The sequence below is a fragment of the Lactuca sativa genome, chromosome 9 (genome assembly GCF_002870075.4).
Source record: "Lactuca sativa cultivar Salinas chromosome 9, Lsat_Salinas_v11, whole genome shotgun sequence".
Classification (NCBI taxonomy): domain Eukaryota; kingdom Viridiplantae; phylum Streptophyta; class Magnoliopsida; order Asterales; family Asteraceae; genus Lactuca; species Lactuca sativa.
This window is the reverse complement of record NC_056631.2, coordinates 163,859,433-163,887,242: the sequence shown is the minus strand read 5'-3', so window position 1 is coordinate 163,887,242 and position 27,810 is coordinate 163,859,433. Positions and strand designations below refer to the sequence as shown.

Below are 27,810 nucleotides of genomic sequence, written 5' to 3'. Positions count from 1 at the left end.
TCACTACATATTTTTTTCAAAAAAAAAACTGCATTTTTTCTAGAAAAAAACTGTATTTTTTTTTTCAAAAAAACTGTATTTTTTTTTTCAGAAAAACTGCATTTTTTTATAAAAAAAAAGTGCAATTTTTTTCAAAAATGCATTTTTTTTAACAAAAAAATCAACGTTTTGGGTGCATATATGCATATTTTTTCAAATGCATATATGCATATTTCTTATACTATAATATTCGTAAGTAAATTATAAAAAATCTCATTTTTATTAATCAATCTATAAACATAATACAAGTATGTTATTCGATACAAAATAAAATATAAAAAAACTACAAAGATTCACAGTGTTATCATTTCTTCATATCAAGATTTCCATATTTTCTTTAATTTATCACTTTTCACCTCTTCAATATTTTCCAAAAATTCTTCAAAATCTACAGGAAAATAAAAAAAAAATTGATTAATGCAAGAACACGCACATGTATATATCATGTAAGATTAACATGTGATTATATAATGTGATATTCATATGATATTGTATCTTTTAATATTTAAATATGTGAAATTCACAAGAAAATTTTTAAAAATAATTAACGAAGAACACTTACACAAAATGCATGTGTGCATACGTAATTCATATGTGATTCACTTGTGATTTACATGTGAATCACATGTAATTCACTTGTGATTAACATTTGAGTCACATGTAATTGATATGTGATTCACTTGTGATTTACATGTGAATTACATGTGATTAATATGTGAATTACATGTGATTTACATGTGAATCACATATAATTCATATGTGATTAACTTGTGAATCACATGTAATTCATAGGTAATTCACTTGTAATTTACATGTGAATCACAAATTAATCATATGTGAATTAATGTTATTCACATGTGAATCACATGTAATTCATATGTGATTCACTTGTGATTTACACGTGAATCACATGTAATTCATATTTACATGTGAATTACATGTGATTAAAATGTGAATCATATTTGAATTACATGTTATTTACATGTGAATCACATGTAATTCATATGTGATTCACTTGTGATTTACATCACATATAAATTACATGTGAATCACATGTAATTCATATGTAAAGTTTGCAACCAAAATACTTCAATAAAATTATATTTTCATTTATATATTATACTAATGGATTAGTTTATTGGTCACCGAATCAGAAATCAATGATGGAACAGAAAATATCCCAAAGATTAATTAAAATATACCTCTTTCCTCAATGTAAAATGACCAAAGTCCAAACGAAAATGATTATTATACTTTGATGAGGCGTTTAATCTTATAGGAATTCTAATTTTTGGAGCATCAAGGTCAATATCAAGAGCAAATCTACAAATGCAAGAAGAAATACAGGAAATTAGCAAACTTTTTTTTTTGTAATAGTTTTATCAAAGAGCAAGATATTAGTTTCTCATATATATTGTTGAACTTAGTAAAATTCATCAAACTATACCTGCAAAGCAGTTGCTGTTTCATAAGCAACTTTAGGGCTAACAAAATTGTTCCTCTTCATAAATTCTAGAAAATGGAAGGAATTACATTCATTCAAGAATCATCCGTTCCAATGGAATGATACATTCTGCAAGAATTAATACAGGAAATTAGTAAATCTTTTTTTTTTGTAATAGTTTTATCAAAGAGCAAGATATTAGTGTCTCATATATATAGTTGAATTTATTAAAATTCATCTAACTGTACCTGCAAAGCAGTTGCTGTTTCATAAGCAACTTTAGGGCTAACAAAATTGCTCCTCTTCATAAATTCCAGAAAATGGAAGGAATTACATTCATTCAGGAATCGTCCATTCCAATGGCATTATACATTCCATTCCTTCTCCATCATACCAAGGCTAAGCTCTTTGAGGGTTGCATAGATCCTACATGGCATTTTCCTTACAATCTTCGTGATCATGTAGTATACACCCAAATAGGACCCCACTGCAGCCATTGCCAAAGAGGTGTCTTTTGTGCTCTGAAAAAGATAACACAAGCCTCAATGAATATAGTAACCTACCAGGATAATACATGTGACTGCAACTCCAACATCAACTTCTCCATCTTCAAAAATAATATATTTCGTCACCAACTAATATCCGAAACCAGCTCCTAACAAAATGATTCCAAGCACCACAAAAACAGAAACCTGCAAGGTTAAATAAACTTTTCTATAAGATCAATAGATTATAATTTATATGTAATTCACTTGTGATTTACATGTGAATCACATGTAATTCATATGTGAATCACTTGTGATTTACTTGTGAATTACATGTGATTCATATGTAAATTACATATGAATCACATGTAACTCATATGTGATTCACTTGTGATTTACATGTGAATTAAATGTAATTTACATGTGAATCACATGTAATTTATATATGAATCACTTGTGATTTACTTGTGAAGTACATGTGATTAATATGTAAATTACATATGAATCGCATTTAACTCATATGTAATTCACTTGTGATTTACATGTGAATTACGTGTGATTTACATGTAATCACATGTAATTGTGATTTACATGGGAATCCTATTTTCATTTCTTTCTATTACAACATTGCACTTTCAGTTCTTTTCTTATTTAGGCATTATCATACTTTGAAAAATCTACCAAAGTATAACATTGTACTTTCACTTTTTTAAAAGTAAAATACTATAATAGGAAGAAATGAAAGTAAGATGCTATAATAAGCAAATTATGAAAGTACATTGTTAAAAAGAGCTTACTTGTGTCATTCTACCAAACAATGTGGTAGGTGAACTACGATTACGATGTAGAGACTTATAAGGTGAACCACTTGCTTTGATTGTACTTTGCAGTAGGAACAAAAGAGTTGAAGTTGTTGATAGCCAGTATGCTAAATATTTGATGTTGTCTTGAGTCTTCAATAATATGGAATGCCTTTGATTTTACAACACAAAACAAATGCAAGAAGAAACAAGTAGACACAAGATACATCATCCTTTTAAGGGCAATTTGCAAGATATAGCAATGTACTTTACTCTTGTTACCAATATAGACATTGTTCTTTATCTTTTACAAATAGTAGCAATGTAATTATATATTTTTAACCAATAATAGAAATATTTGACTTAATACCTATAAAATACATGTTGTTTCTTACTTTATTAACCATAATATCATTATGTTTATATTTTATATACCTATAATAGCAATATGTAATCTTACAGTTGTAAATTTTACAAGTTTCATATAATATGTTGTTATTATTGGTATAAAAAAGTAAAAGTATGTTGCCATTATAGGTAAATAAATGTAATTATATTGCTATTACGAGTAAGCTAAAGTGCATTCTATAAGTTTTTAGTTACATATTTCTATTATAGGTAAAAAATTGTAAGCATGTTGCAATTATGGGCAAAAGATAAAAAAACCTAAGTACAAATATATTGCAAATTTTCATTCTTTTTGATAAATGAATATTACCTCTATAGAAGATCGGATTGTGTGAATAATTCTATCAAAAATATGTGTATTTTCTGCCTCAAATGTCCTCCATTGAACCAATGTTTTATACACAATACTGATGGGTTTTAGTCATAAGAACATCCTATGTGCTCATACAAACCCTAATGCTTGGATCTAGGTTTCTCTATTGTACATGCAATTCATCCAAGACTTCAAACCCTAGATCTAATATATGATAATCAATATAACATATGAATTAGGGTTTAGATCATACCTTGATTGTTATGTAGCAATAACAATCTCAAATCCTTCTTGTATTGACTTTATAAAGCTTAGAGTCACAAATGTCACTCCTCTAATGGTTCATAAACACCAAGAGCAAGAGGATGAAGAGGAGAAGAGAAGGAGGCTGCCCAAAACGTGTGGAAACCCTAGAGAACAAGCTCACCACGTTTTTGGGGCTTAAGGGTTCTTTAAATAGTGAGGATATTAGGGTTATCTAACAAGGAAACCCTAATTTGGATGCTTAAGCCCTAAGCAACCCATGAACCCCTTTTTAATAAGCCTTGGACGATTTCTAATGGGTTTCCCCATAGAATTCGTCCAACCTTATATTATAAGGTAATCCATAGCCCAATTGCAATTATCTTATAATTACAATTCCAGTCCCTTAAGTTTAATTAATCTCTTTTAGCCACAAACTTAATTCTTATTAATTCTTGACTAATATTAATTAAACAATATGATTTCTCCTTTAATATATTATTCTCGTATTAATAAATCATATTTAATCCTTTCTCTCCATAATTCATCCTATCAAGTTGCTTTGGTGAAGGCAACCCAAAAGGACCATGCATCATCGGGTCAAGTACATACCAAAATAGTTATGGACTTAGACACTAATCCAATAGTCTCCCACTTGGATAAGTCTAATAACTATTCTACGTATGACTTCAGATCCTGATCTGCAATCGTAGCTTTCTAAAGCCGCTGTCAACTCTGATCTTATCAGATACGCGTGTCCTTTAGATAAGGGATCATATATTCCTCCATTCTAGATATCATATAGACAGAGACATGGATCTAAATCATTCCCTCTGTCTATGTGTTGTTTCCCGAATTCAGATTTATGACAACTGACAACAGACTATAATTGAACACATCAATTTAGTCCCGGCTTGGCCAAGCGCTTAGGTGCCATCACTAAATCATCGAGGGGCCCACAGATATCGCTTTTATCCTACTTTGGATAAAAGAAACGGATAAACTTTGACTCAATGCTCGCTTGCACTCACTCACCAAATCACACACAACAATATGTTTTATAACACCAAGTTACTGGTGCATTAACATATTATCAATGTGCAACCGACTCGCAAGATACAACTCACACATCGCGGTTTCAAGAATATAAGTTATTATCGTCTCACCAATCACTCATGATAAAATCCATGAAGTGATCCAAGTGAGCATGGGTTTAATCCAATGCTCAAATCATATTCATAAGCACTCATGAACGTTGCAGCAAACATTTGATTATGTCTAATGCTCTTTAGACAATCCACACACCAATTCACGACAGTCTTCATTCATACTTACTTCCAACATATGAACGATTGTGGCCCGTTCGAATAATTTGACTGTTCTTAACTAATTAAATTATTCAGGAAGTCAAAACATGCAAGGTGAAACACAAGGATAATACTAATCCCATATGGCCTCAAACCTTTGAGTATAAATAAAACACCTTTTATTTATCACCATATCGATTACTCATTATTTGTCGTTTCGGGTAATCAACTTCTTACTTGAATTATTACCACACTTGTCCCATGCTCTTAGCATGCACACAATGTTTACCTACGGTTCTTACTTTGTGAAAAAGATCAAATGAACACATTACCAATCATACTCATTTCATAACTCCCAATCCTTTCTACAAGTGAAAGAATATCAAATTCTTGCCACTTACAGAATATGCTAGATTCTAACATTTTATGCAATGATCCTTTCGTAATATCACTGCACTAAAGTCACAAGGACTATTGCCAATGAAATTACAAAGTCCTCTATTGGAGATTGTTACAAGACAATTCCATAGATGTGATGTCTCTCACTCAAGCTACATTCCTTTGAACATCCTTTTGCATAAAAGTTTCTAATCTAGACATAGATTCTCAATATCTAACTCCCAATATGGAAACCTTTCCATACTTACCATATGAAAACTCATTCTTAATAGAATCTTATCTATTCGTAATAATGTTGATATGTTCCATCCAATACTATACTTCCAACTACTCACAAGCGACCAATCCTCGGCGAACTTTGGATTGTCCTTTGATAGTTGTTTAATTATCATAGTCAAAACCGATTCTTGTCCTTTTCCCTCTAAATGCGCTAGACATTTGAAAAATTTTAGAATGGTCAAATATTATAACATTTTTAATCATTAATATACCCGAAGCGTATGGGACACGATGCATAATGTCTTACATGAAGATTTAATACTTAATCAATCTTCTGCCATAATATTTTATGTGCTACATTCTCACATTTCGAACTATGAAGAGGAATGTCGTAATCATAATCGAAATTTAAGAACACACTATGTATCTTTGACTAAATTTATTAACATTCCACAACCTAAGCTTTTAGATTTGAAATGAAGCATAATATTCTCTCCCTTAATTATAGCAAAACAACTTTACATTCTTACTATTTTGCAAAGTATGACTCTTGTTTTCTATAATTAATATTGCTAACTTGCAATACTTGCCTTAATAATCATACAATCATAACATTTATGCTCCCACTATCATGATGATTATTATAAACATAACACTTATGCTCCCACTAGCTTTGACATATATTCAGAAACCAGCTTAACTTCCAGAAAACAATACTTATTGAATTTCTTAAGTTCATGTTTCTAATACCTAATGCTTTGATAATCCTTTATCTAAGTTTATACACATTTCCTTTAGATAGCTCATATGTGTGTCTAAACACTTAAGACTAATTTCCAAATCTCACAATTCGAATCATGGAAAGGGATACCGTAACCATAATCGAATTCGAGAATCCAATTATCACAATCACTATCTTCTTAAAATCTCTTTTAGTGAAAGTATTTCCTCACAATCATTTTCATGAAGGAGGGAATCTTATGACACTTAGATTTTAATGGTGTATGTGTTCCTATTCATGTGAATTTTTCAAAACCAAAGTTTACGACAAATTCAAACTCATATGGACCGAACTTTTTCAATCTTGATTTCTTGCCTTATCGTAACATGGCTGCCCACCATGTCTTCCAAGTAGTCAAGCAGCTCACTCTTTCCTATCAATGTAATTTTCATTGATCAAGGTGCTTGCCTTTTATGCTTTCAAATGAGAACTCATAGAACTCACATGCATAATTAACTTAATTGGAACGGCACAGAAACAAGATAGTGTCAACACAATAGGTTGTAAACCTCAACTCGTGTGTTAGTGATGATCAATAAGGTTTATTCTTGATTAGTTCTTGAAACTTTTCAAGACCATTAAGACTCCCACTGACTCCTTGACATATAAGATTTTCTTGTCAATAGACATTTCTTGACAAACAAATATTCAAGAGTTAGTGTAGCTTTTATCAAGACAAAACACCATATAAAATTGGTCCTAGTTGGTCTTTGTCTTATCCAAGACATCACAACTTTCCAATTTCAAATGTACGAAAATAAGAAAATCCTTTCCAAATTCGACACTTGATGAATGTTATAAACCTTCTTAAGACTGTTCACTCAATGTCGCAATCTTAACTCTAAGACTTGTTTTGGAACGAAGTATGATTGACTTCTTGATTTAACCATTTCTTCAATTCTTAATTCCTATTCTTAGACATACAATTGTACTAAGATTTACTTAGAGGATCAATTGAGATATGGTTCTTAATCATTAAGACCTATCATAAAACATAATAAAAGGTACTCTCCCTTCTTCTTAGAATAGAGAAACTTTTATCTTTCTGCATACTTGATTCTTCTTATTCGTTCTGCTATTGATTTAAACTCTTTCAATCAATTCAGAATTACACTTAATCTTATAAGTATAATCATATTTACTAAACCTTTAGTAAATCATGACGAATATCTTTGTTACTCTTATGGTGGACTTTGATCAACACACAACTTTGTGTACTCGATCTCCTAGTCCTTCACTTGACACTTTGTCAACGAATTAGTCTAATTTCCAAATATGAAATTTCTCATTCATCATGCAACCAAGTTGCGTGATTCCAAATTTCTGTCCAACTGAAACTTGGGCGATGAGAAACTCTCCTTATTTGGTAAATTTTCGACATTTCCATAATTAAGAATCAAATCCATTATTGCTAATAATAGAAACATTCAAACATCAATTTTTTCATACACGCCATTGCAAGGATAAATAAATAAATCAAAATTTATTTTATTGTGGAAAAAATTGTCCTTACAATTCAATTCATTGAAAAACTATGCTAATACATATTTCTTAGCAATCTAATTCTAAGTAGCAGCTCAAGAATCTAATCTTCAAGTAATGCGATCGAAATCCATTTCTTCACGGTTAGATTCTGCTCACTACTTCCCTTAAGCTTCCTCTCTTTTCTTCGATCCTACAAAACATAAATTGTAATCTTATCACATTATGTATTAAGAATCTAAAATATGAGCTTAAAAGAGTTAGTCAACGGATTTTACCTAAAGCAGAGCCATACATTTTGACTCTCCCATCTCTTAGGTAAATAGGGCAGCTTTGTCTCCAATGCCCCTTCTCTTGGCAATAAAAACAAATTGACTCTTTTGGAACAGGACATGGAACTACTTCAGACATTGCCTTTCTCTTATGATCAAACTTTTCGATCATAGCATGTCTTTCGTTGCCATTGTCTATATCCATAGAGGTCTTGAAGGCAGATTCACCAATCAACTTTGCTTTTCTATTGCACCAAACCATTGCTGATTCAGTAACAATAAGCATATAGGTGAGATCTATAAGGGTCACATCGCAGTTCATCATATAGTACCCTCTTACGAACTCACTATACGAGTTAGGAAGTGACTGAAGAACCCAATCAACAGCCATTTCCTCACAGACAATGGATCCCAACATTCTTAACCTATCAATGTGTGACTTCATCCATAAGACGTGTGCACACACCGACTTTCCCTCTTCATGTTTACTTGCCAAAAGGGCTTGAGTGAGCTTGAACTTTTCAAGCCTTCGAACTTGTGGGTTAGGGAAAATAATTGGAGGAGGTAGAGGAATTGAAGCATGATTTCTTGTTCCTCGATCAAATCGTGGAATATCATCTTCATGTGGAAAGCTTGTTCCACGGGATTTGGGAAGACCATAGTTGTCGTACTTTGACATCTACAAAACGGGAGAAAACAAATTCAAGTTAGTTGATTGATTGAGTCCTTAGTAAATCACCCAAATGAGATACTAAGGCTAGGACCCAACACAATACGCTACAACCTAGAAAAGGGATGTCGTAATCTAGTTGCAGAATATTTGAAGGTAAGTGAATGACGATTCACTAATTTCCACCACGAAAAACGAAAAAAAAATTTAAGTTTTAAATTTTTGAAAACTCCTAGATCCTTTGAGATTCATTGAACATTTCAATGGCATGTTTAAATCTCGATATGCCCCTCTTGTTTGTGACTGGGATGCCGAGGATTACAAAGCGGGTGTGAATAACCATGCAAACCTACACGGTGCCTTCACATGTTACGGTCACCTATTCGATGTGCTGGTAAACCACACACGCTCTACTGAACTATGACAAACATTGAGTCACCCTTTGCTACCTTTGCTTAGAACCATTTAGTGTGCCGGTTAACCACACACGCTCCACTAACGTCTTCGCAAGGGCATAAAGTGTAATTTCATGGAATTGCATCAATTCACTTTTGCCTAAGTAAGTAAGATTGAGAATTTGTAAAACATTTAGTTACTTTTGTACTTCATTATACTTATAATGGAAGGTTTTGTCCTATCCTACCCGTTCGGCTAACGACCCTCCACTAGTCAAGAGTGCGGTGGGTAAGAGTGGATACCCATTTAATGTCATTTTATAGGCAATTTCCTTAAACACCCCTTATAGACCAGCTTCGTGAATGAGACCTACTATCGGTAAGACTGAATTTTACTCATACATATATATAATGTTAGACTTTTAATGTTATATATAGTATAGGGTGTATTTTACACTTTTAAAATCTCCTTTGGTAAATCATGATGAATATCTTTGTTACTCTTGTGGTGGACTTGATCAACACACAACTTTGTGTACTCGATCTCCTAGTCCTTCACTTGACACTTGTTAACGAATTAGTCTAATTTCCAAATATGAAATTTCTCATTCATCATGCAACCAAGTTGCGTGATTCCAAGTTTCTGTCCAACTGAAACTTGGGCGATGAGAAATTCTCCCTATTTGGTAAATTCTTGACTTTTCCACAAATAACATGATTAAGAATCACATCCATTTATTGTAGAAATATGAAAGCATCAATTTTTCATAACGATTTTATTGCAAGGAAATAAATAATAAATGAGTCAAACCAAAATTTATTTTTATTCATAACAGCAGCGGAAAACATTTTGTCATTACAATACAAAATCAACTGAAAAACTATGTAATCAAATATTCCCAACAATTCTATCATAACTTTCTAAGCTCAAAATCTAATCTTCGAATTCATGCGATCGAGATCCATTTCTTCGTGATTAGACTCATCTTGTTCTTTCATCAAGCTTCCTCTCTTTTCACTGATCCTACAAAACATTCAAATGTAATCTTATCACATTATGTATTAAGAATCAACAAATAGGAACTTAATCGAGTTAGATAGTGGATTTTATCTGAAGCATAACCATACTTTTTGACTCTCCCATATTCTAGACACTTCAGGCTCTTAGGGCAGACTTGTATCCAACGCCCTTTCTCTTGGCAGAAAACGCAGGTCGGTTCTCCTAGAACGTCCTCGGAAGCATGGTTGGTTGACTTTCCCAACAAATACGCTCAATTGCTTTGCCAAATCATTTCTAATTCAGCAGGAATGAGCATGTAAGTTAGGTCAATGAGGTTTTCGTCATGATCCATCATATAATATTTTCTTTTGAACTCATTATATGATTCGGAAAGTGACTGCAGAACCCAGTTCACAGCCAACTTATCCGGGAATGACGCACCCAACATTATCAACCTATCGATGTGTGATTTCATTCCTAGAACGTGGGCACACACGGGTTTACCATCTTCATGTTTCATTTCCAATAGGGATTTAGTGACATTGAACCTTTCAATTCTTCGATCTTGTGGGTTAGGGAGAACAACGGGAGGAGGAGGAGGAAGTGAAGCATGATTTCTTGTTCCTCGATCGAATCGTGGAATATCATCTTCATGTGGAATGCTTGTTCCACGGGATTTGGGAAGACCATAGTTGTCGTACTTTGACATCTACAAAATGGGAGAAAACAAATTCAAGTTAGTTGATCGATTGAGTCCTTAATTAAATCACCCAAATGAGATAATAAGGCTAGGACCCAACACAATATTCTACAACTCGGGAGAGGGATGCTGTAACCCAAATTGCAGAACATTTGAAGGTAAGTGAACGACGATTCACTAATTTTCCACCATGAAAAACAAAAAACAGATTAAGTTTTAAATGTATTGAAAACTCCTAGATCCTTTGAGATTCATTGAACTTTTCAATGGCATGTTTAAATCTCGATATGCCCCTCTAGTTTGTGACTGGGATGCCGAGGATCACAAAGCGGGTGTGAATAACCGTGCAAATCTACATGGTGCCCTCACATGTTACAGTCACCTATTCGATGTGCCGGTAAACCACACACGCTCCACCGAACTATGACAAACATTGAGTCACCCTTTGCTACCTTTGCTTAGAACCATTTAGTGTGTCGGTTAACCACACACGCTCCACTAACGTCTTCCCAAGGGTACAAAGTGTAATTTCATGGAATTGCATCAATTCACTTTTGCCTAAAGTAACTAAGATTGGGAATTTTGAAAAAGCATTTAGTTACTTTTGTACTTCATTATACTTATAATGGAAGGTTTCTGTCCTATCCTACCCGTTCGGCTAACGACCCTCCACTAGTCAAGAGTGCGGTGGGTAAGAGTGGATATCCATTCAATCGTCATTTTATAGGCAATTTCTTCCTTAAACACCCCTTATAGACCAGCTTCGTGAATGAGGCCTACTAACGGTAAGACCGACTTTTACTCATACATATATATAATGTTAGACTTTTAATGTTATATATAGTATAGGGTGTATTTTACACTTTTAAAATACTAGGTGGTCTAGTTTAATAATTATACTTTTAATTAAATTGTACACCAAAACTTTATGGATTTACTAAATCTCTTTTAAATATACACTTTAATTAATTAATAAAACCATAAGGGTGTGATTTGAACTTTTCAAAACAATACTAGGGTTTTAGAATTTAACATTCCTAAATTAAACTTTTAATCAACTTTTAAATTCCAAAACTTGAGGGCAAGTTTTGAAACATTTCAAAACATTAGGGTTTCAACTATTTAAATTTCAAAACAAAACTTTTGAGTTCAAATTTAAACTATAAAACCTAAAAGGGAAAAATTGAAACTTTTCATAACACAAGGATCAAATAACAAATAATATAAATTAAACAATTTATTTTATCATTATCTATATTTGACTTAATTTCAATTTCTTGCAAAGTAAGTTACACAATTAATACAATTAATCCTACTTTATCATATAAGGAAGTTATTATCTAATTAATTGGTAATTATCTTTTGTTTAATCAAGGATATACTCATAAATATGTATAAAATCGGATTTTAATGATCTAAAACAGATACGGTAAGTATCCATGAGTAAAACAGCAAGAAATCCCGAAAATAGTTGCATCTGACGCTCGAACTCGCCGAGTACCACACTGTACTCGCCGAGTTGAGGCCTACTCGCCGAGTACACTGTGGTACTCGCCGAGTTCATCAGGCAGATGGGCTAAAAATCGATTTTGCAACTTGAACAAACATACAAGGCATCAATACAATAGAAACCAATCAAGTCTCTGATACCACTGATGGGTTTTAGTCATAAGAACAACCTATGTGCTCATACAAACCCTAATTCTTGGATCTAGGTTTCTCTATTGTACATGCAATTCATCCAAGACTTCAACCCCTAGATCTAATATATGATAATCAATATAACATATGAATTAGGGTTTAGATCATACCTTGATTGTTATGTAGCAATAACAATCTCAAATCCTTCTTATATTGACTTTAGAAAGCTTAGAGTCACAAATGTCACTCCTCTAATGGCTCACAAACACCAAGAGCAAGAGGATGAAGAGGAGAAGAGAAGGAGGCTGCCCAAAATGTAACACCCCAAAAATATCGGTTAAAAATTTCATTTTTAATTTAGGTCAAAACATAAAAACATCATTACAAAACACTCATAATAATAATCCATGTCTGAAAACCGGTAATGCCATAGTAATAATTCAGAGTACATCCCAGAGATCCATAGTGCGGAAGACAAGAGTGTGTGTGATATGTCGCTACCACGCCGGCTCCTTTCCCTTAGCTGAAAAGGTACCTGAAATCAAAACTGAAAACTATAAGCACGAAGCTTAGTGAGCTCCCCCATAATGCCTCATACCATACAAGCATACAACATACAACATGAAGCTAGGAGTTACGGGCCTCGCCCACACTCACGAAGATACGGTCCTTGCCCACACTCCGCTAGCCGAAAGATACGGGCCTCGCCCACACTCTACTATCTGGGAGATACGGGCCTAGCCCACGCTCCACTCACGGAGAGATACGGGCCTTGCCCACACTCATCCGCTAACCCACAATATACAAGTATCACACAGACAACAAGTATAGACAACTCTATCATACTGGCACATATCATAATCAGCTCAACCAAGAGATACGGGCTCGACCCACACTCTAATACTAACGTTTCGTCTATACGGGCCGGCCTTGGTGCCGTAGACCCGTTCCTACTGGAAGGAAACTCACCTCGAAACAGCTGCTGGCCTGTGTGGGAATTGACTGTCTGCTGCTGCTCCGGAAATCCTCCGGCTATAATTCCCACAGAACACTCAATCAAACACCGCTAACTGACCCTTGGGTAAATTGACCATTTTACTCTTGATCAAGTCAAAAGTCAAAGCCAGAGTCAACTTTCAGTTGAACCGACTCGCCGAGTTGGCTCTCCAACTCGCCGAGTCCCTATCCAATCGATTGTCCTGCAACCCGTCTCTACTCGTCGAGTTGGGCGTTGACTCGACGAGTTCTCCTTCTAAACTGATGTCCAAGTCCTTCATCCTACTCGCCGAGGTGTATGAACAACTCGCCGAGTTCATCTTCATCCGATGAACACTTTATGCTGTGACTCGCCGAGTTGTATGAACAACTCGCCGAGTCTGTTCTTGATCCAAGAAGATTGCCTTGAACTCGCCGAGTCAGGGCATTGACTCGTCAAGTTCCTTCATGGGTGAGTTCGGCTTCCAACTCACCGATTCCACCCATGACTCACTACTCTACTCGACACAACTAAAAGGGGACAAACTCGGAGACTCGCGACTCGGCTCGCCGAGTCAGATGAGCGACTCGCCGAGTCTGCTTCATGAAAAAGCCATATACGCGATTTTGCTTGAATCCAGTCCATGCCATTCATAGATCTGGGCTCCTAGGGCCTGTTTTACACGTAAAGTTTCCAACTTTACGTGTAGATCATCACCAATGAAGGTTTTAAGGCTCAAAGTGCACCAAAAGGGGTAGATCTAGGACTTTCATGCAATATGATTCCATAAAGGCAGTAGATCCAAGCTCCAGGGACTAAATAGTGCCTAGATCTAAAGGGTAACAACTTAATACAACCCACAATGCACAAACAAGCTTGGGGAATGGCTCAAGAGGGACTTTCATGAAGCTAATAGAGACTACAAGCTTGAAAACAGAGGGGAAACGAGCTATACCTCAAGGGAAAACGTTGAGATGTCACAAAGATGCTTGGCCTCCTTCTCCTCTTCTTGATCTACACTTCTTCCTCCTCAAAAACTTCAAGAACACACAAAAACACTTTAATCTCACAAGGAATGAGGGCAAAACGATGTTGGGAGCTCTGAGGGTGAATGGGGGCGAGCTTGGGGCGGAAATGAGGGTTTAAATAGGGTGCAAACCCTTGAAATTTAGGGTTTCATCAGACAGTTGTGACTCGCCGAGTCGCCAACTTAAACGTGTTCCGGATCCCGTCCCTACTCGGCGAGTCAGACCTGCAACTCGCCGAGTCCAAGGCTAAAAATGAAGAACACTAAGATAAATTTTACGTACCAGAAACCAGGTGCTACATAAAACGTGTGGAAACCCTAGAGAACAAGTTCAACATGCTTTTGGGGGCTTAAGGGTTCTTTAAATAGTGAGACTATTAAGGTTATCTAACAAGGAAACCCTAATTTGGATGCTTAGGCCCTAAGCAACCCATGAACCCCTTTTTAATAAGCCTTGGACGATTTCTAATGGGTTTCCCCAAATTCGTTCAACCTTATATTATAAGGCAATCCATAGCCCAATTTCAATTATCTTATAATTACAATTCCAGTCCCTTAAGTTTAATTAATCTCTTTTAGCCACAAACTTAATTCTTATTAATTCTTGACTAATATTAATTAAACAATATGATTTCTCCTTTAATATATTATTCTCATATTAATAAATCATATTTAGTCCTTTCTCTCCATAATTCATCATATCAAGTTGCTTTGGTGAAGGCAACCCAAAAGGACCATGCACCATCGGGTCAAGTACATACCAAAATAGTTATGGACTTAGACACTAATCCAACAAATAGATGCTGCAACTAGTCTTGTTTTGTCAAATCTCTTATCCCAAAAAACACTTGATTAAAACATCATGGTTTTCCTGATTGTGGGACGAACAAATATGGAATATCAATAATTGGAGAACAGTTTGATAGCAATTTACTTTGAATTCTTATAAATTTATTTTTTTAAATCATGGTTTTTCTGGTTATGCATGCATTCTATATTCATACCTGTTGTTGTCTGTCTGTAAGTGACTTTTGTTTTGTTAAGGATGATGGGGTGTTTTCTAACTACTACAAAAAAAAATTATTCATCATTATAATATTTCTTATGAGGACATTATACTTTGAATCACATTGCTATAATTGAGTAGATTTTTCAAAGATTCCTTTTTACCTTTGTCTTTTCTTGCTCTACATGTGGTGTTTCAAACTCATCCTTCTTTTCATGTCCATTATTTAAACTCTGAAAATGTCATATTAGATCAGTATATATTCTCAAGCTCCCATACATAGGGAAAGGACAAAATGGTCAATTTACCTGTAGTTGCGGTGATTTCTTTTCTGGGGTGGTTATCAGCTCCACCACCACCTTTTGGTTGCGAAGTAATTCATTTTCTAACTCTAATTCTTTGATCTTGTTTTTGAGGGTGAAAGAAAGTGAAACATTAAGTTTCTGAATTAATGACAACTCTTCCATTTCACCTAAATACAATAAGGCCCTTTAAAGTTTTACTCTAGTGTTTTAGTGGTAAATATTGTCTTTCCATGATTTACCCTTCATAATACTTTTGATCCTAACTTCTATGTGCCTGATTCTGTAAAATTCTTTTGGTTTATTGAAATAGAGTCTTATACATGATACATAATTACAACATGTGAACATTAGGTAGATTAGCTTTTTAGCACATTGGACCTTGAAACCCTAGAAATTAAAATCTTAACAAATGGTTAATGTTCCACATGTCACCATATTTACAGAACTTAAGATATGAAACATGTAATTGAGTAGAAAATAAGGTAAAAATGTTAGAAAAAAATATGTTTTTTACTTACGCCTTTGATCAGGATCTTTGTTTATATACATAAAAGCAGGGTCTAAATACTCAATCATGACTCTTAAGCTGAAAGAAAAGATAGCTTGCATATGCCACCAACATGATACAACTACTGAATCTTGTAAGTGCTAATTGTGAATTCCCAAAAAGAATTTTTGTATGTGTAAAATGAAGAACAGCTGGAAATATCATTCCTATTATAGCCATAAGCAACCCTGGACTAACTATTGCAGCTGTCTAAAATTTCTACAGAACTAACTAAACTCAATCCCAAAATTATGCAACCTAAAACATACATAAATATATGTCAAAACAGAAAACAAATCAGATACAATGAGTAAAAATTAACTTGTCTAATGAGATGCAATTTTGGTAGTGAAGAACAGAGAATAGAAGTTCATACAATTAACGTGCAAAACCGTCAATTTCTACGAAGAAAACAAACCTCAATCCCAAAATTCAACCTCGACCGATGGAAAACTCACAAACAAGCAAAAACGAATGATTGAAACAACAAATTATCGCCGGAAAACTTATCGGAAGAGGAGAATTAGTAGCCTTAAAGTATCCAAACCTCCTTTTGTAGTCGACAGGGTTGTCGATCAAATTTTGATATCTTTAATCAACAGGGAAGGGCGAGAGGCAGTGATTGAAGACGACAACTTCAGTTCCTGATATACAAGAGAGCGATGATATTAGGTCATTGTAGTGGAAGACGACAATGAAGAGAAATTTGGTTACTTTTAGTGTAAATAGGAAGGTCTGTAATCTATATGTAATTAATTAGAAGTTAATGGTTAAAAATAATCAGGGAGATTGGAGGATGGAGAGTGAGCTAGAAGAATACTTCCAATTTATGATGAATCGATACCTAAATGAATTTCCATGGTCATATTCTTGACTTTTTGATCCCAGGAGCTGATCAATGATGAAAAATTGATGCTTACAAAAAATTGAGAGATCATTGTTGATTGATCTCGATGAATCGATGATCATGAATCGGGCGATTTAGGGTTTCAAATATCGCAATCGAAGGTGAACACGAACATTGTCAATCTATAGGTTCGTAAATTCTTCACCGATGATCTGGATATGAAAGATTGTTGATTGGTAGCCGACGTTCATTGTCGACGGACATAGAGGTGGACCGATTGAGGGAGGATGGAAACGAGGGGAAGAGATACGGTTAAGAGAGAGAGAGAGAGGGGGGAGAGAGAGAAAGAGAGAGAGAGAGAGAGAGAGAGAGAGAGAGAGAGAGATCTGATAAGGAATGGTGATAGTAGACGTATGTGTACGAGTCACAGTGCATCTTGACCATCCCTTTTTTTGATCCAACGCTCCACTTTTAGTTCTAGGGTTCTCGGGAAACTATGAGTTCTCAAATGATTATTCCTCTCTCTCTCTCTCTCTCTATATATATATATATATATATATATATATATATATATATATATATATATATATATATATATATATATATATATATCCTCTTTAATAAATGAAGGTTTTTTTGCCACATGTCAATCTCTTATGAGTTTTGACACTTGTCATTTTGTGGTATTTTTGAATAAATATTTTTTTCATTTGTCATTTTCTTATTTTTTTTATCTTTCTTAGTTAACACATCATATTTACACCTTAATTAATAATTACCTTAATTGAAAATAACCAATAAATTACAATATTACAACTCATATAGTATTTAATATATTTCCTTTTAAATTTCAAATTTAAATAAAATTTTGTTTAAATCTTCATATTTAATTTTTCTTTTGTTCTATCCAACCCGTATAAAATACGGGTCACACAACTAGTATATATATATATATATATATATATATATATATATATATATATATATATATATATATATATATATATATATATATATATATATATATATATATATGGCATTGCAACTCCATAAAAATGGTAAATAACACCATCTAGACACCTCATGCGAAAGCAATCTGTAAATCATTAACAATATTTTGGACAGGTCAAGATTTGAACTCTTGATTTTTTTTGTGAGATTTCACGTCTCTCTACTAGACTCTCATGATAGAAAATTTTCGTCAACTTGAACATATCATAGTATATCAAATCAAGTAAACTAAAATAAAAAGACTAGGTGAAATCAAAACAAAAATTTTGATTTTTAATGATCAAATAAATACTAATGAAGCAAAAATTACTTAAAGGGCAAGTTAATGATTCTTCGTCGCTGAAACATTAGATAAAGCCTAGAAAATTAAACAAGTTATACAGGTTATACGTAAAACGAATATTTACCTTCAATGATAATCAAATAAATACCCGTACCGATATGTCAATATTTAGATGGCTTATTTAATCAACAAAATATTATATAGATCCTTAGCATGTCTAACTTCAATATACGTCCTAAAATACAATCTTTTCAGTGAAATCTATCTTATGAAAATGACAAGTTGACGTTCATAACTACTTGGGCTCAATATAACCTTTTGGTGATTGGACTACAGGGCCAACATCTTCTTTCTTTCTTTCCTTTTTTTTTTTTTTTTTTTTGATCAAATTGCCACCTTTATCATGGCCTTATAGGACATTAGGATGTAATATCATCATAAACTACAAATAATCAAATGCCACTGTTTATGTAAACCCGAAAAAGTAAAAAAAATTATTTCTTTTACGAATTAATCTGTTGCTTTATGATTTTAAGTTTTAGTCCAACGTATTATTTTATTTTTTTGTGAATTTGTCCAAATTTTTTCCAAAACTTTTCTATTTTTCTGAGCTTTTTTCTTTTATATCTCTAACACTTGCGGTTTTTAATATGTTTTTAGCACCTTTTTTTCAGAAAAATATTTTTTACATATTTTTTTTACAAACTCTGTGTTTGCCAAACGGAAACAATGCAGTGTTTTACAAAAACAAATATACATGAAAGTCTATATTTTGGACCTATTAACAAAAAAATAATTAAACATTAAAACCGGCTATTACTTGTAATTAAGCCTATAAACAATAGCAAATTTTGATGATTGTACATATGACGTTTTGTCAAAAAACCAAAATATAAATACATTTTTTTCAATACATAATTATTTTAACCTTAAGTTTTATCTATTTGAATATTAAAAGTGTATTTAAGATTTCATTTTAAACCTCAAAATGCCATAATAAGTTTTATCTATTTGAATATTAAAAGTGTATTTAAGATTTCATTTTAAACCTCAAAATGACTTGTGCCGATGGAAATGAATTTTTAAAAAAATATTTAGATTAGCTTTACCTTTTATACATTGTTTTTATAACAACCATCTTTTACATCTCCATATTTTTTTTCTTTGAAAAAATACTTTCAAAACATTTTTTACAGTTTTGTTTTTTTAGAATTGTTTTTTGCAAAAATTACACTTTTACATGTACGTTTTTATGTGCATGTTTTTTAATCTTCCCGTTTCACAAATTACTTACGTATTCCTTTTCATGCAAAAAGTGTTGCAAAAAAATTGTTCCCCTACAATTTCTTTTACAAACGAAGAGTACGCTCTTGTGTATAGTAAAACATAACCCCCATTGCAAATTATGTTTTGCCTATTACACATACACAAATTTTCCACAGCATCGCTTGGAAACTAAAAAACGTCAATAAAAATCTACACAATCTTTCAAAAAATAACATCTAAAACCAAAATGTAATCTTCATATACAAAACAAGACTTTATATTGTCCAACATTCCACCAAGACCAAGACTCCCGTAAATTTTTGTTTGTGTGGAAAAGACATAAATGCCCTTCTCATTTTCATTTCCGAAAATAACCCTAGAAAGTTTGTCCTGTCCATTATTTAGTTAGGGTATACGATGATATCCTAGCATGAACTTGAAGAGTGATTTTCATCACTACATGGGCCACCAAAAATAGGTCTCATGTAAGCAGTGTCGAATCTTCTCCAATAGGAATGGATCGTGTAAACGGGTCTATCCATTAACATTGATAAATTGTCTTTTGCTCTTGAAAGATTTTCAGAAGCCGATTCTTCTACAGACAACAATGGAAGTGTCATGTCCTCTTTTGGAGATCCCGGATCACCCCTTGTGTTTGTTGTATTTGAATTACTACTAGTAGAAGGAAGTAGATGATCCACCAGCGGTTTTGTTAAAAAACCAAACACCTGAAACACAAAGTCACTTAGGGTAAAACCGTCTTTTTCTCTTTCAACAAATAATAATGTTTAATACTTACAATGGTACTGAAGAGCACGATGACAATAGTGGTGGTGATCATTGTGGCATTCGTGGGGTCCAGTGTCACACCCGAGTGAGTAAACTGTGCAAATAATATATAATAATAGTGTTGAGTTTTAAATTTTAATTTTTTGATTACAAAATAATGACTTTAAAATTTAAATAAGATAAATTTTTAAATAAATATACTTGTTTGAATGCTAAGGCAACAGAAACAGCACCCCTCATTAAACCAGCCCACCAAATTACCATCTAAAAAAATAAATTGTGTTTAAATTAAAATAAGCAAGAAAAAGAAATATATTGGTTAATTTAATTAGTGTGTGTGTGTGTGTGTGTGTTTACCTGGTGTTTTCTTGAGATTTTTGTTGAGTCACCTCCACTTCTGTGCATGTAATTGGAAATAATAGAAAGGGGAAACACAAAAGCAACACGTCCAACCAATATTAACATCATCACAGTGCTGTAAATCCCCATTTTTGTCCAAATACTGTGACATGAATGTTAAGTAATTGAAAGGGTAAAATGGTCAATTACTCACGCATCGAAACATGAGTGTGTGTAGATTGAATTTGTAAAAGGAAAAATAGTGTTTAATTACCTTAACATGCTCATTTTCCACTTCTCATAGTCGAGAGCATCCATTCCCACATAAAGGAAGATAAATGTTTCAGCAATGAAAGACAATGTTGCAAATGCATACCTGAGTTTACTTATTATTTGATTAATTAAACTCTTTTCTTAAAAAAAAAATGAAAAAAATTTAGATGTGAATTTGATCATACATGCCTGGTGGTGATTCTTGAACTTTCAGTCACATTATGCCATGAATAGTGAGACATCAAAACCCCAGCAAAGAAGACTGTTAGAATTCCACTGAGTTCAAATAGCTGCAAAATATAAATTTATTATATCTAACACACTAATTATATAAAAGATTTTTAAAAAATGCATATTAGCAGAAGCTTTTTACCTCTGCCAACATGTAGGACAAATATGCTACAAGAACCATCAAAGCAATTTCTCTGACACTTGAATGCCTGTGAAAGAGATAATTAATGTGTTAAATATGTATAAAAAAAATCATCATATTTGGGTTTTCCTTAATTGATTTAAATGTAAGAAATAAATATCAACCTGCCAACATACAGGCCTCTAAGAATGTATGCTGTCACAAGCCCAGCCTACAGAAAAGATTTAACAAGTCAAAAAGATTGAGAGATTTTTATTAAATTATTCAGATAAAATAAAAATTGGACTTACTGAAACTCCAAGAAGTGTGCTTGTGGTGAATAGATATAAGAAATCTAGAAAGATTCGAAGAGCTGTGTGGCTATTAAGTGTATCTGCATTGATTTTTTGAACAGCATTGAAAAGAACAACAGATGTTGCATCATTCACTACACCTTCTCCAAACACTAGGCTATATAGTAAAGGTGTCTCATCTTGGCTCAAAACCTACATATATAGTTTTGCATCAACAATCATAATCAATTTCATGTTTTGGTATCTGATGCATTCTGACTAACCTGTAATGTGCATACAGTATCTGTTGATGAGAAAATTGTCCCAATACCTAAACCATTGGTAACATAGTTTGTTAGGTTTTAGATGAACAATCATAGCTCAGGGTTTATCAAATAATAAGAATTGATAGATGATCATACTAAGATACTCGCTGATAGTCAAACCATTAAACCCTAATTTTGGAAAAAGCCACCAGCAACCTACACAAGCACCAATTAGTCAATTACTAAATTTCAGAGTTGAAGATAAATGGTAACTGATCATATGAGTGTCGATACACAGAAGTTTAACATAATACCAGCTGCAACTATGGATGTTGATATGAGAACACCTGTGACTCCAAACAACATGATAGGGAAAAAGTTGTGGAAGAACTGTTTCTTCTTCACCTGAAAGCTGTTCATGGTAAGCTTAAAAATTAGGGTTACATGTAGAATAGCGGAGGTAATTGGATAAACCAAATTCACAGGCACCGACCTTACCCAGCATTGAAGATTATCGGTGGAAGTAAGTAGATAAAGAATAATTCTTCACTGAATCTTAACAGACGAGAGCTTTTCCACTTGCTTGTGCATAAGATGATTGTTCCAACAACAAACCCCTATTTGTCATGCCAGTAAGCGATCAAATAAAGACAACTAAATGTTTCAGCGACGTATCGTGATCCCAAATGTTTCGGTTTTTGTACAATTGGTTTTCCTTACATGTAGAACTAGTAACCAGTTAAGCAATAAAATAACAGCTAAATTCGATCGAGAAATGGAGGAATTGATTATGATGCGGAATTGAGGAGAAAGAGAGAAATCTTACGATGAGGATAGCAGTGATAGACTCGTTCAACCAAGGATACTCTTCAAGCAAGTGTCCGATGACTAAGCATACACAGAGTAGTGCAACGAATAATGTGATCGGAACGACCTGACTATGAGTACTGTCGAGGTTCATCGTCACAGCAGAATACAATGTGGAATTTTCATTCATCGCCTCCATTTTTTTTACCTGTTTCTCGATCTCCGATCAACTCCTTACGTTTTCCGGATTACAAATTAGGGATGCAGAGTAAGTGCGAGGGAGCCTGTTTTCCCGGAGCGGAAAGGGAAACTGAGTGTGGTGGATGCATCAGGAACTGACACGTGCCCGACTGTCGATGTGAATGATACACGTGTGTTTCAGGTATCCCTAACGAATTTTTTTGTCTATTTTATATTACAACCAACATTTTGTCATTTGTTTTACAACAAACATGCGTCAAGTATACAGATCTTCTCACAAAAATAAAATGAGAAGGAAAATAAAGATACGTTATAAAAAAATATCCAAAAGAATAAATCGTAAGAATCGTCCATATGGTCTCATGCTCTACTTTCTTAGAATTGTCTTTATTCATGGTTTCTTATTGTTTTGAAACTTACATGCTTATCACTTGCTCTTTTAGCTTCGTGTTTTGTTTTTTAAGTGTCTCAAATGTCTTAAACGAATGTGATTTTTATATTTTAAGAACTATTACCCTCTCTCTATTTCTCTCCGACACTTCTCTCTCCTACCTCCTTCTATTAATGTAAAAGAATGAGAGAAGTTTTTGTTTGAATTGATTAAAAAACTTGTGTTCAATAATAGTGAAACTTGTGTTCAATAATAGTGAAGAATACATACATATACAGAAGAGAAGAGCAAAACAGACTAACTAACTCATAATATAAGAATGACGAAAATACTCTTCTATCTAACTACCATCTAAAAACAGTTTATAACAACTTTTCTAACTGTAAAAACTAACACCCCCCCCCCCCAAAAGCTGGAGGGTAGGGAACTACATGCAGCTTGGAAATAGCTTCACGATGCTGTGAAGATGGTAGATTGTTGGTAAAAACATCAGCACGTTGAGAAGTAGTTGGAACATGTGATAAAGAAATGAGTCCTTCTTGAAGCTTTTGTCTAACAAAATGACAATCGAGCTCGATGTGCTTAGTTCTTTCATGAAAAACAGGGTTGGTAGCAATGTATATGGCGGCCATATTATCACACTTGAGAGGTATTTGAGTTATATTAGGCACTTGAAACTCATGTAAAAGTCTAGACAACCATGCCAACTCAGCACATATTCTCCTCATTGAACGATACTCAGCTTCAGCCGAAGAAAGAGATACTGTAACTTGCTTTTCAGACTTCCAAGAGATCGGACTTCCCCCAAATAGAATGAAATAGCCACTGACTGATCTTCGTGTGATTGGGCATGCTGCCCAATCTGAATCGCAATAAGCTTCAATGTTAAAATTGGAAAGTTTATTAAAAAATAAACCTTGATTAACAGTGCCTTTAATGTATTTCAATACATGTAAAGCAGCATCATAGTGTTGTTGACAAGGAGTTTTGTTAAACTGACTCAAGTGTTGTACAGTGAAGGCGATGTCTGGTCTAATGTGCACTAGAAAGTTCAACTTGCCAATTAGTTGTCTGTACAATGTCGGATCATGAAGGGGATTGTCCATAAGTGGTAAAAGTTTAAGATTGTGAGGCAATGGAGTAGAAACTGGAGCAGTATCTTCCATATAATAGAGGTTAAGTAATTCTTGAGCAAACTTGTGTTGAAGAACAACTAATCCGTCAGCCACCTTGTCAAACTGAAGTCCAAGAAAGTAATTGACTTCCCCCAAGTCTTTTATGCGAAATTGACTCATTTTTAAAGAAGAAATTTCATCTTGATCATCACCTGTTAGTAAAATATCATCCACATACACTGCTAATATAACAATTGAAGTAGCAGTCTTCTTAATGAAAAGAGAATAATCATTGAGAGAATGAGTATATCCTTTTTGATGCAGAAAATGGGATAATTTTGCATACCACTGCCTTGAAGCTTGTTTTAAACCATCGAGGGACTTTTTAAGTTTGCAAACAAGATGATCTGAAGTAGTAGAATAGCCTTGTGGTAATTTCATGTAAACATCTTCATGAAGATCACATGAAGGAAGGCATTATTGATGTCAAGTTGTTGAATTTTCCAATCTTTTTTAACAGCCAAAGAAACTAAACATCGAATAGTATTGAATTTGACTACTGGAGAGAAAGTTTCATGATAGTCAATGCCCTCTTTTTGAGTGAAACCTTTGGCTACTAACCGTGCCTTGTAGCGATCAATAGACCCATCAGCCTTATATTTAAGTTTGTACACCCATCGACATGAAATTGGCTTTTTTCCCTTGGGTAAAGAAACAATATCCCAAGTATGATTTGTTTGTAATGCTTCAAGTTCTTGTTGCATAGCAAATTCCCAATGAGGATTCCCTTTAGCTTGATGATAAAAATCAGGCTCAACTTCATGTTTAGAAACATTGAAGGCAAAAGTGGAAATAGGATAAAGAACAGGAACTTGAGGATCAAGATTGCACATATTTGTTATAGTGTGAAAAAAAATATGTGAAGAATCAACAACATTGTTGCATATATAATCTCGTAAGTGCACAGGTGGGTTATGAGTTCTAGAAGATGTCCTTCTAGGAATATGAGGAGGTTGAGGCTGAGAAGAAGAAATGTTTTCAGTCGGAACAGAAATTGAAGGTGATGAAGATGTAATAGGTGTATCATTGGAGTGTGTAGGAAGAAAAGAATGTGGATTATGTGACACAGTAGAAGATATGGCATGTAATAGAAAAATGTTCTCAAAAAACTTGATATCTCTTGCAATGTGAATAACTTTGGTAGTAATATTGAGAACTTTAAAAGCTTTTTGTCCAATGGGATAGCCAATTAAGACACAAGGATGAGCTCTTGACATAAATTTATCACGACCCATAGTAGAAGTAGTGATGTAGCACAAGCATCCATAGGCTTTTAACTGTGTTAAATCCGGCTGTTTTTGATAAAGAAGTTCAAAAGGAGTTTTGAACTTAAGAGAAGCTGAAGGCATCCGATTAATGAGATGAACAGTTGTTCGGACACATTTAGACCAGTAAGGAAAACCAAGACCAGCTTGATATAATAAAGCTCGTCCAACTTCAAGTATATGCTGATGTTTTCGTTCAACTATTCCATTTTGTTGAGGGGTAAATGGAGTAGATTTTTGATGTAGAATCCCATGTTTGCTATAGAATTCTATGCCTTCATGACTACATCCAAGCTCATAAGCATTATCGGTACGAACAACTTTAATAGTTTTGTTAAGCTGAGTTTGAACGAAAACAACAAATTGTTTGATAATTCCCATTGCATACCCTTTATGTGTAACCATATGCACCCAAGTGTGTTTACTATAGTCGTCAACTATAGTAACAAAAAATTTGAGCCCATCATGAGATATGTACTTGTATGGACCCCAAACATCCACATGAATGAGATCAAAAACAGCTTGAGATTGAGATAAACTAGTTGGAAAGTGCAATTTGTGATGTTTTGCTTTAAAACAAATCATACACGAATTAACATCATCATCATGAGATTTACAACCAGGAATAGAAAGATGATTTAATTTGCTAAGAGAAATATGTCCCAATCGTTTGTGCCATAACAAAGTATTAGAAAGTTTTGTAACTACAGTTACAGAATTACAAAAGAGATTGGATACAGAGAAACTGAAAGACAAGGAATTACAAATGGTTTTGTGATAAAAAAACATAAAGATCATTGACATTATTGCTAAAGAGACTAAGAGAGAGTTTATTCCTTGACGAAGGGTCCTGCAATAGGCAATGTTGATCAGTGAAAATGATAAAGGATTGGAGTTGTGAATTCAATTTTGAAATTGAAACAAGATTGTATTTGAAATTGGGAACATACAAGACTCCTTGAAGAATCAAGGAATCGTGTAATTTGACATTTCCAAAAAAAGAAACACATGTATTAGTACCATTAGGTAAACCAATGAAATGAGGATGAGGTAATTGGAATAAAGAAAGAAACAAGGTTTTATTAGAACACATGTGATATGTTGCCCCTGTATCAACGATCCATGAATAAAGTGGTTGTAAAAGAGATGATGATTTGTACACATTAGCAGCAAACTTCTTGAAAGAAAAAGTACCTTCAGATTCCATGGATGCATCCATAAGAGAGGTTTGAGCAGAAAAACTAGAAGAAGATGGATTGATATTGTTGTTTTGAAGAAGAATCATCAATTTTTGATATTGTTCTTGTGAGATGCTAGAATTGGAATCAACAACAACATTCTGAACAGTGGATTTTGGTTCTTCATGTTTGGATTTGCTGAATTTGAAATTTGCAGGGAATCCATGGAGACGATAACACTACGATTTGGTATGACCAGGCTTTTTGCAATGATTGCAAACCAGCAATTTCTTGGACATAGAACTGTTTTCAACATATGCATTCATGGCAATGATGTCGGTATTAATTGGAGTAGAAGTATTAATACCACGTTGTCATTCCTCTTGAAGAATTAATGAGTATGCAGTGGATACAGTAGGAAGAGGCTTAGTCATGAGAATCTGACCACATACAACTTTTTAAGAATCATCAAGGCCCATAAGAAGTTGAATGAGGCGTTGTTCTTCAAGAAATTGATTAATCTTTTATGCAGCTTCACAGGAACATGGAGGAGTTGCTTGAACAAGACGCAATTCTTCCCAAATTCGAGTTAATTTGGTGAAATATGTGGTGAAA

At 33.7% G+C, this 27,810-nt stretch overlaps 1 protein-coding gene across 4 annotated transcripts; it reads right to left on the bottom strand.

The window, feature by feature from the left end:
* Nucleotides 1-19,970: 19,970 nt before the first annotated feature.
* Nucleotides 19,971-23,360, bottom strand: LOC111892849 (sodium/hydrogen exchanger 4). Of its 4 annotated transcripts, none has more exons than XM_023888910.3 (14): nt 23,005-23,360; nt 22,677-22,795; nt 22,493-22,590; nt 22,335-22,394; nt 22,197-22,243; nt 21,931-22,125; nt 21,805-21,851; nt 21,641-21,707; nt 21,457-21,557; nt 21,269-21,370; nt 21,013-21,157; nt 20,857-20,919; nt 20,666-20,749; nt 19,971-20,594 (listed from the first exon to the last, which is right to left on the bottom strand). In XM_023888910.3, exons 1-14 carry the CDS (start codon nt 23,182-23,184, stop codon nt 20,292-20,294), a joined length of 1,611 nt encoding a protein of 536 aa, XP_023744678.1. In that variant the 5' UTR covers nt 23,185-23,360; the 3' UTR covers nt 19,971-20,291. The 4 variants fall into 4 exon arrangements, with proteins under 4 accessions (XP_023744678.1, XP_023744681.1, XP_023744679.1 ...); XM_023888913.2 differs by having other exon boundaries at nt 22,672-22,906; nt 23,005-23,142; XM_023888911.2 differs by having other exon boundaries at nt 22,677-22,906; nt 23,005-23,142.
* Nucleotides 23,361-27,810: the final 4,450 nt, after the last annotated feature.